Here is a 12,789-nt window from a genome sequence, read left to right on the forward strand (position 1 = left end):
TAATAAGGTATACATCAGTAAGAACTACATCGGCTCAATAGGATTGTGGCACGTTCATACCAATAGAGATGGCACAAGCTAACTCTAGAATATGACTATTTTTTCGTTATGAATGACTATTCTGCTGAGGGGTCTTAACATTGGACATTTGATGCTTAATGCTAGACTCTAAACAAAGTTTTAAGACCTTACTATAAGTGTGCTCAGTACTATGATCAGAACAGAAGGTTTTGGTGATACGACCAAACTGGGTATGAATCATAGCAAAAACTTGCTTGAAGATCCCACAAACTTCACTCTTATGTTTCATAAGATAGACCCAAGTAGTACGACTGTGGTCATCGATGAATAAGACAAAATAACAAAAACCAAGAGTGGATGTGACAGGGGAAGGTCCCTACACATTAGAATGAATTAGGTCAAACATAGCAGGTGCAATAGTATTCATACTAACAGGATAAAAAGAACGAACATGTTTAGTTAATTGACAAGTTTCATAAGAAAAATCAAGCAAATTGATATTATTAAGTAAAGCAGGGAACATGTGTTTCAAATAACCAAAGGAAATATAGCCTAACCGTAACTGCCAACGCATCACAAGAGCCTTATTAGATTGACTACTACTACTACTAAGTTGAAAAACAGAATGGGTGCTAGGTGAACTGGGTACGTCCAAGAGATACAATCCATTCACTGCACGTCTAGTGCCAATCTTCTTCTTCGACCCCAGATCCTGAAAGACACAATGAAAGGGATAAAAGGTTGCACTGCAGTTCAAATTTTTGGTAAGACTACTGATAGATATAAGGTTAGTAGTAAGTTGAGGAACATGTAGTGTGTTAGTTAAGGATAAAGAAGATGTAACATGAAAATGACCTTGACTAGCTATAGAAAACAAAGAACCATCAGCCAGGCGAACCTTACAATGACCAGAACAAACACTATAAGTTTTAAACAGTGATGACGTATCGGTCATGTTATCTGAGGCAGTAGAATCAATGATCCATAGTGAGGAAGTGGTGGAAACACTGTGTGCAGATTGAAAGGTACTTGAGTGAGCGAAGGTAGAAACCCATTGGGATGAGGTCTCCATTTGATTGAAGAATTTCTTAAACTTGTCAAGCTCGGCTTATGATAGAGATACTGAATCCGATGAGGAGGTAGTAGCTGAAGGAAGTGCTAAATCAATCGTCGGCTGAGAGACTAAATGAGCTGAAGATCGTTGGGACTATTGACGGTGCTGATTAGGATAACAATGAAGTGCATAACAACGAGTCTTCACATGATCCAACTTTTCACAATGATCACATTTATGTCGTTGACGGGTAGGCAGAGACCTACTGGGGGGCTGTGGAGAAAGTAGGCGAGCAAGCATAGTGGAGTGATCTCTCGAAAAAAGAGGTAGGAAAGCTGAATGTCGACTTTCATCAGCCAAGACATAGGAATACGCAGTCTATACGGACGAAAAATGATCCATAACCAATAAATGAATTCTTGCATGGTCAAATTCATCCCGGAGACCAGCTAGAAACTGAAAAATCCAATTCTTATCCAGAATTGACGCATATAATGTCTCATCAAGAGGGTCCTTCCAGGCATAGGACGAGGAATAGAATGTCAACTCTTCCCACTGAGCATGTAGTTGTGATATATAGGTAGTAACTGAAGAGTTATCTTGCGAAAGACAAGAAATCTCACACTTAAAAATCTGGACGTTGTTTTGACGTTGTGAGTAAATGCTCTTTGCGGAATCCCATATCTGTTTTGCTGTTGAGAAAATAAAACCGGCTGTAATGTGTGGTTGCATAGATGTAATCAACCAAGAACGGACCATAGAATCATTAGCAAACCAATGGGAGTAAGAACTGTCAGTATGTGCAGGTTGTTCGTCCGCCCCTGTGAGGTAACCGATCTTCCGTTTTCCACCAATGAACATTTCAACTGATCGTGCTCAAAGGAGATAATTAGGATCATCTAATTTCATGGTAGTGATTTGAATGCCTGGAAGTCGGTTGAATGAGAAGGAAGACCACTCGATCCATTACTATTACCAGTGATTGAGGAAAATGATGACTCAGAAGCCATCAAAGAATTCGAGTACTTTGGTTTGAAGAGAGTTCAAGTAAGATGAGGGCACGACTCTCTAGGATAAAATGATCGCAGCACCCTAAAGGTGACAATGCATGATCGTAAGAGCTGTAAAGGTTGATTAAACTCTGTTGTGGGTGACCCAAGTAATCACTACCGCATGTGTAGGGAATCAAGGAGCAAAACTGCTGAGAGAACAACCCCAAACAACACCCTGCTGTGATCGAGAAAATTCCGTAGGTGTTCAAAACTGCTGCCGGCACGCTCATATGACCAGTACGGTGATCGAAAAGTCAGAAAACAACCACCTATTGTGTCGCCCAAGGCAGAGTAGCCACCTACTGGTGTCACACACTCAAGATCGATAAAAAAACAGCCACCGGTTGTGTCGCACAAGGCAGAGCAGCCACCTACTGGTGTTGCTTGCTCAAAAATCAACTACCTGCTATGATTGCAGGGCTTAGACAGTCACCTGCTGTGTCGCACAAAGTAGAGTAGCCACCTACTGTGTTGAAAAATTAAAAAAAATCACCTGCTGTGATCACAAATGTCGAGGTTGCTACCTTGGGTGTCGCAAGCTCAGCTACAGTCACCTTAGGTGTCGCAAGGCTTAGATACAGCCACCTTGGGTGTCGCAGGCTCTAAATAGCATCATTGCTGTGAGTAAAGCCTAATCGCAAGTTCAGAACAGATCTTAACTTCCTATCGCATGATGCAATTAGGGTGTACAACGATAGAGAACCCCCGTAGGGATGATACGAATTGAAGACGAGAGGTGTAGAGTGTTGTTTTAAGGAAGAGTGGGTCGGTGGAGTTTGTAGCAGAAGAAGTGGGAGGTCGATGGAGGTAGAGAGGGAGGCTCTGATACTAAGTTAAAAATTGAGAGAAGAAATTCAAACTTGATTAATTAGCCCTTATTAGGCTTTAAAGATTTTACATAATCCAATATGAGGAAAAGACTAAAAAGGACATCTAGACTTATTTAACAGAAAGCATAGCAAATATATATATTATCTAAAGTGTGAACGGACATAAATGCCCTTACATAGAATAAAAACAAAAAAAAAAAAAACTATTGTTTCCAATAAATACGTGTGTATATGTAAATTGTTGACCTTTAAGGAGGTTTTATTGCCGCACGAAGTTTTACTTAGAGCACCCCAAAATTGTGTTAATTCTTGTTTAGTGTCATACGTAAATTGTGATGCTTGAAGTAAAAGTTAGTGTGGCAATATAAACAATCTACATGTATTTAACCTATCTGATTTGATATTTAGGCATATAGAGAGAGTCTATTGCCACAACAACTTCTTGTTAGAGCACTTCAAGATGTGTGATAAATCTTGGTGGTTGTCTTATGAATTGGGGTGCTCAAAGTAAAAGTTGGTGTGGAAATAGAAGCACTTTATATTTATTCAAGGGTTTATTTTATTGTACTATCTGCATTCTTACAATGATCTGGCAATGATGCAATAGTGAGTCTTTCTGCTATGTTTTCTTTTTAAAATACATGCTTATTTTATGCCAACATGAATCACCTTTTTAATATTTATTCTCTCTCTCTCTCTCTCTCTCCCTCTCTCTCTCTCTCTATTTAGTGAATACTAGCATTTCTATAGTTGATTTTCATTTATGCTTCGGGCTTGTGGTCAGAGTGAATCATTACTTGATTCATAGATATTGTTGATAATTTGTCCCATTCTGAACAAGTCTACATTTTGAAAACTGTTTTATGAACCAGCTGGGGAACACTCTATAATAATTGTTCGTGCTTGCACGCAGGAACTGGGAGCAATTTTATGTTTTCGTGGTCAACGCATATTCTTGCACAATGCAAGTGGATGGTTTGGTGAGGTTCCTTTGGAAGCATCAGGAGATTTTGGAATTAATCCCGAAGATGGGGAATTTCATCTCATGTGCCAGGTTTTATTCTTTGATATCTGCATGAGCTGTGGTTTTGGGGGAATAATTTCTACCATTGGCATCAGAACTAATCAACTTCATAATACATGAAAAACCTGCTGAACATTGATCCAGAACTTTAGAGACCAATTTCCAAGAGCTTGATATCATGGAAGAGTTAGGTTTCATGCTCCCAATTGATGTTCTCTCTATAATCTATATTACAACTCAGTCATAACTGTTGAGTGTATATTTTCCTCCACTCTCGGGTGTATGATACCTTAGTAAAGTCCCATGACCCTCTTATATTTATAGTTCTCCCACTCTCCAATAGATCAGTCTTTTGGAGTAATTGGTTTGTTAGCATGGTATCAGAGCGCTAGGTTCGTATAGGTCATGGGTTCGATTCTTTCTACCCTTAGGGGTGAGGGGAAGTGTTGAGTGTATTTTCCTCCACTCTTGGGTGTGTCATACCCTAGTTAAGTCCCATGACCCTCTTATATTCATAGTACTCCCTCTCTCCAACAGATTGGTCTTTTGGAGTAGTTGGTTGGTTCACAATAACCAACCTCCCTGTTATCCTCTCTAATTCATCGGGTAGAACCTTGAATTATATCATATCTTATCATATCCTCATAATACACCTAGAAGCAGAAGTTTCAGACCCTATTCTTTAGGCCCAATAGTGGTTGTGCTTCCTGCTGTAACTCATTTTATTTGTGAGGTTGTACATTGAATCTGACCTTGTTCATCATTAAGATCCGTACAGCTAGATAGTTCAAATATGGGTAGTACTTGTAGATAAGCTACTTTAGAAGCAGAAAAAATGACATGCCAGATTTATCAAGTGATAATTGAATGCTTAAATACTATATTTTCTTGCCAACTCTTACTATGAGTCTGTCCTCTTAAAGGGGGCTCACCTAGGTGTCTAGTTGACCAGTCATTATGAGGCACTTTGGTGCGTGCATAGGCGAGCAGGTGAACTGTTAGTCCCAGGGCCAAACACACTACTAAGTATTTCTGAACTGAAGCCTGAAGTTGGTTGCTTCGGAAAATTTTATTAAATATTTAAACTCAAAGCTACTAAATTCTGGTTTCGGTATGTATGCTGGTCAGCTTGGAAATGGAAATATTTCGTTTAGCGTGAAAATTAATAAAATTTTCATGGACTTGTTTTGGAAATGATATTATTATTGAGATATTTTTCATTGCAATTGTAGGAAATGATAGGTATAAAAATACACCTATAAGTTAATAAAATACAATTAACAACCATATGACTTGTGGAAGTGAAGGTCACTCGCCTTTCATTACAGGCAGTGTTGTTAAATAGCATATGCGACCTGTATAGGCTATGCGCATATCGCATATTGGTGAGCATTTTTTTTCTTTGAAAAAAAAAAAAAAAAAAACACAGAAAAAATCACAATAAATTATTTTAGACTCATAAACATTTATATAATATAAAAGATCTACAAAACTTTATGAAATTCAAATAAAAAACCTCAAATCTTTATTAAGATTGCTAGTTAAAAATTACAAATTACAAAAGTATAGTCTTTAATATTGATAATTTGAATCATATTCCACACAATCATCCCTAATCCATTGGGGAACAACATTTTCATTAAGACCGCCGTTTTCGCCATCGTCACTTTCATTTCCAACATTGTTTGAATCGTCACATTCTTCTACATACATCTCTTCCTTTTTTATTTCTTCATCATCTGATCTCATTAACATCTCATCTACTTCCAATGGTTTTTCAACTTCATCTTCTTCCTCTTGTATCTCGTCTTCATCTTGTAATCTTAAGCATCCTCCTCTTCTTTTTTGGCTTGAGCTTTCCTCAGGTGCTGGTGCAAAAGTTGCTTGCTCATCTTGGGCCCAAGTTAAGTCTTCTTCTTCAAACACCGTCTTGTCTCGTGCATTAATGAGCCACTGATGATCTTCGCTCAAGTCTTTAATGGAGATAGGGTCGTAAAATCTCGGATTCTCTTTCCTTTGTTTGAATATTTCATTTAATTTTTGATTGTAGTGCATGAAGACCAAATCATTCAGCTTCTTCTGCTCAAGTCTCTCTCTTCTTTATGTGAATCTGTTCAATGCATAACAAAATTTAAGTTAATACTTAATAAGTAATTAACAATTAACAATTAATAACTAACAACAAGTAACAAGTTAAGGCATTATACCATTTCAAATGTACTCCAATTTCGCATCCTAATGCTGAACATGTTAGGCGAAGTATTCTGATAACCAATTTCTTCAAGGCCGGATCCTTTGTAATTCAATCAACTCCATAAGCGGAGCACCAATCGGCTGTATCATGTAGGTAGCTTGTTAGCAACTTATAAGTATTTTAATTTTAAAAGAAAACAAAGAAAAAATATATATTTAAAATTTTTCTAATTATTTATACTTACTTGGAATCGTTGTAGTTCTATGTCTCTTTACAATCTCCCTTTCGAAAATTCCTTCGCAATTCTTGTATTAATCTAGCTACGACGACATCCTTATCTTGTTCTTCCTGTGTTGAAATCTTCTAGAATAGTATGTCGCTCCAGAAAGTTATGACCAACTATTCTTTATAGGTATTCTCTAACCCTTTAATAGATCACTAAAATATATAAGTATAATTATTCTTTTTGTTTTCGAAACATTAAACATCTGTTTTTTGAAATATGAAACTATTTTTTTTTTCAAAACATAAATTAAACTGAAAAGTAATACACTCAGTATGCGTATGAATACCTAGGCTTTCTGTGAAATACCATATCATCACAACATCCACCTCGCGATCACGCGAGCTAAAACTAGGAAAATGAAATAACACCTTGTGGTCACACGAGCTATATCTAAGAAAATAAAGCACACCTCGCGATCACATGAGCTAAATCTAGGAATATAAAGCACACCTCGCGATCATGCTAACTAATCTAATGTATCTGGGTATTCATACACCATACACATCAACAAATACAATAATACCAACAATAATATACAACCAGGATATCTTTTGAAAAATATTTTTTTTTTTGCTTTTTTCAAAAGAAATTTTAAAGAATACCATTTAAAATTAAAACATTTTGTTGCATGTTGACGTCAACAAATAAATCTCCTATAACATAAATATAACATCTATAGATCCAAATTCTAAACTAACATGCATGGATGTTTGCCAAAATACTTACATTGAACATATATTTTGAAATAATCAATTTTTTTTATAAAAAAAAATCTACTACTACAGTTAAGAAATTGGAAGTTCCCTACCTCTTTAGATTCAATTTTTAGCTTCTAAACTCGGCATCCTGAATCTTTAATCAACTGGCCATCTTTTTATTCATTTTCACTTCCTAACGATATCAACACCTTAATTAAAAGTCAAGAGACAAATAACTTTAAGAGTCGATTTCTCTTAATAGGTTTACATAAATGAATATGAATTAGCTCTTTATATTCATAAATGTACTTCTAAAATATCATTTTGGATCAACTAACTTAAATTATCAAATCAAACTCACGTAATTTTATACCTACAAACAATACCTAATTGACTCACAAACCATCCCATCACATCTTTGATTAGTAATCAACAAATTTTGTAAAATTTATTCCTCAAGATAAGTAATAAAAATTCAGGGCATTACAAAACTTTTTTTGTATGAACTTTTAATAATAACATTATTTTAATTATATATACCTTAATATGTAAAGCACTTGCTTAAATGAACAAACTATTAATTCCTACATATACACTTTATTACATATTTTTATTTTTAAATGTATATGAATAAACTAATAATATATAACTAATTAGAAAATTGATGCTTGTATGGGTAGCTTCTATGAATGTGCTAATATGCTTAGAATACTTTTGTGTTGTTTTGTTTTTTGTTTATGGAAATATGCTTAAGGTACGTCAAATGAGATCATTTATAAGATACCGAACTAATCATATTTAATTTCTTCTAATGAGTGAATATTATATGCAATTTACAAGTAATTAATCATTTTTGGTTTTTTTTTTTATAAATTTTAACCAAATTTTTTTGGAGTAGTTTTCTAAAGAGATTTTTTTTGGGGTCAAATTTTACATTCTATCGAAATACTATTGGCATCCTCTTTGGGTTAAGGAGGAGAAGTGAAAAGACAAGGAGAAGAGGAAAGGCAATGTATAAAGTTGTAAGGGTATTCTTGGAAGGGCAGAGAAGAGGAAAGGAAAGAAAGTTGGAAGACTATTCTTCGAAAGTGGGAGAAGAGAAAATGTAATAAAGTTGAAAGTTGTCCACGAGATTCGTGGTTAGATTTATATAGATTTCCACCAGCATATTGCATTTTTGTACTTGAAATCTGATTACATCAGTTGAAATTTACTATTCACCAAAATATTCATTTCACTAAAATATTTTGAAAACGAAAGTGTCGCAGAAATTTTGTATCGATTTGGTGGAAATGGAAATATTTCTGTATATTTCGTGGAAGTATGTCAAATTTAACCCCATGATTATGATCTGAACACCTTTTTTTTTCCTTCTGCCTATTAGATATTATTTTTGTTTCATCTTCTGTTTTGTTTCATATTTTCCATCTAACATGCTTCTAATGTTTGATGCTTCTGCTTCAGGTTCCCTGTGTTGAAGTGAATGCTCTTATGAAGACGTTCAGGATGAAGCCTTTGCTATTCCCAGTATGTTTATTCTTTGTAGTATGCTCCAACAGTGCTGATATTTTAATAAAATTCAGTTACTCTCAACCATGCTGTGCTGGAAAGACGTCCATGTTTTTGAAACACTTGCATGCACCCTTGTCTTTAGCATTTACCAACAAATTCTTTGCTGCTAAGAGCCCTTTTTAGTTTGATACTTCTATACAATCAGTTTTAGATTTCTGAGCTTGTATCTAACCACAATGAGGGATGAATATTTACTGTTCAGCTGTTCTACATTTCTGTTAGTCATTCATACAAGCCATGCTATTAAAATTTCATTTCCTTTCATTTTGAACTTCTGGATAAAGATGAACAAGTATGATGAATTACTTTATTCTTTTTCCTTACCTTCATATAAACAAAATTTTTGTTGGTTTGATTTATTTAGAGAGCTGCTATTGGCATCTCAACTTTTACTTATTACACCCCAATCTTTTAATTATGTACCAGACCCCGTTAAAGATTAAAACAAACTCTTCAAACATCACTAAGGTTTGGCTCAAATTATAATCTTAAGACTACAAAACATTATAACACTCATTCAGACAATTTCGGTACTTTACAATTATGATTAGGCTCATGTAAAATCCAAAATCCCAAAACTAGAAATCTAGCAAAAAATAAAAAATAAAAAAACAGAGAGAGCTTCTACTAGCATGCCAACCACTACTTATTCTTTAATTGGGGTGTAATAAGTAAAAGTTGGGGTACCAATAGCATCTCTCTTTATTTAACTTGTCTCATTTTTCTTTTTCAATGATTGTAGCTAGCGGGCTCAGTAACTGCTGTGTTCAACTGCCAAGGCCCATTGGATGCTCCTATATTTGTTGGAAGTGGAATTGTTTCAAGGAAGACAGCTCATTCAGTTTCTGAATTCCCTGCATCCTCTGCCTCTGAAGCAGTGATGAAGAGTAAAGAGGCTGGGGCAGTGGCAGCATTCGATCGAATTCCATTTTCTTATGTATCAGCCAATTTCACATTTAACACTGATAACAGTGTAAGTTTCTCTTAAGGCCACCAAATTTTCAAATGTTTAAACTAGTTAGTATTTATTCTCTCACTTGCTTTTATTGAATTCATATCATGAGTTATAGGTTGCTGATTTATATGGAATTAGAGCAACCCTCTTGGACGGTGGTGAAATTCGTGGTGCTGGAAATGCATGGATATGCCCAGAGGTACTGTAATGCTAATGAAATAACCTGTCTTTCAAAGATTGAAGTAGTAAACTTGTGGCAGTGTTTTATAAAATCATGCTTTCTGCTGTACTGTTTTACCTATCTATTTTTTTTATTTTTTATAATATACTAGATCATAGTATATATAAAAAGACATGCTAGTGGGAAGCAATTTAGCAAGGACATTTCATTTTCTAAGAAGTTGTTCTCTACAACACCATGTGTTACATGTGTCAGATGTGTTGACACACTTTCCCAAAGAAATTTTAATTCATTCTAATATTTTGTTTTCAATATTTTTAATATGGGTAAGCTGGACTTGAACCCAGGACCTCGAAGTTGCTTTGCGATGTGTCAAACCAACTGAGCTTTGGGTCTAAGCCCAGACCAAATTGATTATGCCCCAAGTCAAAGTAAGCCAGAATGTGTTGGTAGAACATCTTTGGACAAAACTCTTGTTTTCGCATGTCATTTGGCCCTGATTTGATTTTTTTATTTATTGTTAAATGTTCAATTTTTTGTCACGTGGGCTAACCAGAAGGAAGATTCTTATTTCCTTCTACATTTAAACAGGGTGAAGCGGATGATACAGCAATGGATGTGAACTTTTCTGGTAATTTGGTTTTTGACAAAGTTATGCATCGGTATATGCCAAGTGAAATTCAACTGATCCCACTCAAACTAGGGGAACTAAATGGAGAAACTAAACTTTCTGGATCGCTTTTAAAACCGTAAGATCCTGATCAGAATTTTTAATTGCTGAGATTACTAATAAACAAATGCAATTGAAGAAATTCTTGTTTGTATGAAATTTATTGATGTTTGTGTGTTCTTCCACTGAGGCTTATGCTGCATCATTAAATTTGCAATGTAGGAGATTTGACATAAAGTGGGCTGCACCAAAAGCTGAAGGGTCATTCAGTGATGCACGTGGGGATATTATTATTTCACATGATTATATTACTGTCAGTTCGTCATCAGCTGCTTTTGACTTGTGTATGAAAGTTCAAACATCTTACCCTGATGAACACTGGTTAAACAGAAAAGTTCATGTTGTAAATGGTGCTGTGCCCTTAATAATAGAGGGAGTTGAATTGGACTTCCGTATGCGTGGTTTTGAGTTCTTCAGCTTGATGTCATCTTATTCTTTCGATTTTCCAAGACCTATGCATTTGAAAGCAACCGGAAGGATCAAGTTTCAAGGAAAGGTTTTGAAATCCACTAGTGTCGGTAATTTTGATGCGTTTCACCGCGAGAAGGAAATGCTAGGCATGCAAATGACTGACAATGACAAGAAAGCTAGTCTTGTTGGGGACATTTCAATCTCAGGTCTCAAATTAAATCAGCTGATGCTTGCACCACAGTTGGTTGGATCGTTGAGTATTTCACAGGAAAATATAAAGGTAAAACCATGAAGCTTGCACTTTGTACATATTGTTCCTTGAACATTTACTTATAATTTCAATGGTTTTCTCTATACTTGGTTCCATTGTTTAGTTCTTGTAAGTTAATTCGTTAATTGGAAGCCTGGGCACCCTCTTTGATTCTATACTCATAAATGTGTTGCCCACCCCTTGGATGAATCTACACACCAAAAATCTGCTTGGTTTGTGATTTCTTGATAGGTTTGGACATACTAAAAAATGCTTTAATCCGATGCTATAAGCCACACGAAAATGCTTGAACTTTATATCTAGAAATTCTAGATCCATCAAGGTCTTGGCCAAACATTCATGGGTTAGTGTGCCCAAAAGTATGTGTTGGGTGGCACATTTTTATGCAATCCACAAAAAATGGGGAAAGTAACCTATGTAAGAAATCTTTTCCGCTCATAAACATTATATTCACATATAAAAAAAAAATTATATTCACTATATTTTGTTTCTTTTTTTTTTTTTTTCTTTTTTGACAAGCCATCTTATATTTTATATATCAATTGACTTTTTTTCTTTCTTTTTAATGCTAATCAATTTGCTAATTAAGATGGTATTATATTAACTTACAATCGGTGGTTTCAGAAGAATTTAAGAAGAATTATGTCAAATCTCTTTGTGAGAGCTTGGCAGGAATTTATATTAATTAAAAAGATCAAATTACAGAAAAGCCCTTACAAATAAGAATTAAATAAAAGACTATCACTGCTAAGTAATTATGACTAAACTAACAACTAACTAGATTATTTCCAATACTCACCCTTAAGTTGGAATAAATATATCAACTAAACCCAGCTTGACAAGGTGAGAATTAGTGATAGACAGACTAATAGACTTCGTAAGCATATTAGCAAATTGATTTGAAGAAGGAACGAAGACTATCTGCAGGTCACTAGATCGAACTTTCTCCCTGAGAAAGTGAATATCAATCTCAATATACTTAGTTCTTTCATGAAAAATGGAGTCAGAAGCAAGCATAATAGTAGACTTGTTATCACAGAACAGAGTAGAAGACAGGAAAACCCAACTTTGTTAACAAAGATCGAAGTCAAATTAGTTCACATGTACCAAGGGCCGTAGCACAATACTCAACTTCAGCAGAAGAACGGGATACCACATTTTGTTTCTTACTTTTTCACGAGATAAGATTATTATCATAAAAGGTAGAAAAATCAGAGGTAGATATCCTATCTGTAAGAGAACCAACATAATCAGCATTTGTAAAATAAGACAAATGCGGCTGAGTAGTAGAAGAGTAGAAAAACCCAAGACCAGGATGTGATTTCAACTAGGGAAGAATGCGATAAATTGCATCTAGATGAGATATATGCGAAGTATTCATGAATTAGCTAACCACATTGACCACAAAGGACAAGTCCGGTTTAGTGTTGGTCAGATAAATCAAACGGCTTACAGTATCTGATAAGAAGAGGGATCCGATAAAAGATCGTCAGAATCAGCTTGAAGACGA

At 35.1% G+C, this 12,789-nt stretch overlaps 1 protein-coding gene across 1 annotated transcript in view; it reads left to right on the forward strand.

Annotated features, from left to right (window-relative positions):
• EMB2410 (embryo defective 2410) overlaps positions 1-12,789 on the forward strand; it is an 80,613-nt gene that overhangs the window by 48,111 nt on the left and 19,713 nt on the right. Inside the window, exons 6-11 of the mRNA XM_086417571.1 lie at positions 3,871-4,011; positions 8,624-8,686; positions 9,474-9,704; positions 9,802-9,885; positions 10,459-10,616; positions 10,760-11,288. Coding sequence (XP_086273697.1) covers positions 3,871-4,011; positions 8,624-8,686; positions 9,474-9,704; positions 9,802-9,885; positions 10,459-10,616; positions 10,760-11,288 — 1,206 coding nt within the window. The remainder of the gene's footprint in view (positions 1-3,870; positions 4,012-8,623; positions 8,687-9,473; positions 9,705-9,801; positions 9,886-10,458; positions 10,617-10,759; positions 11,289-12,789) is intronic.

Source organism: Akebia trifoliata, chromosome 12 (genome assembly GCF_017979445.1).
Source record: "Akebia trifoliata isolate Shusen 1 chromosome 12, ASM1797944v1, whole genome shotgun sequence".
NCBI lineage: Eukaryota > Viridiplantae > Streptophyta > Magnoliopsida > Ranunculales > Lardizabalaceae > Akebia > Akebia trifoliata.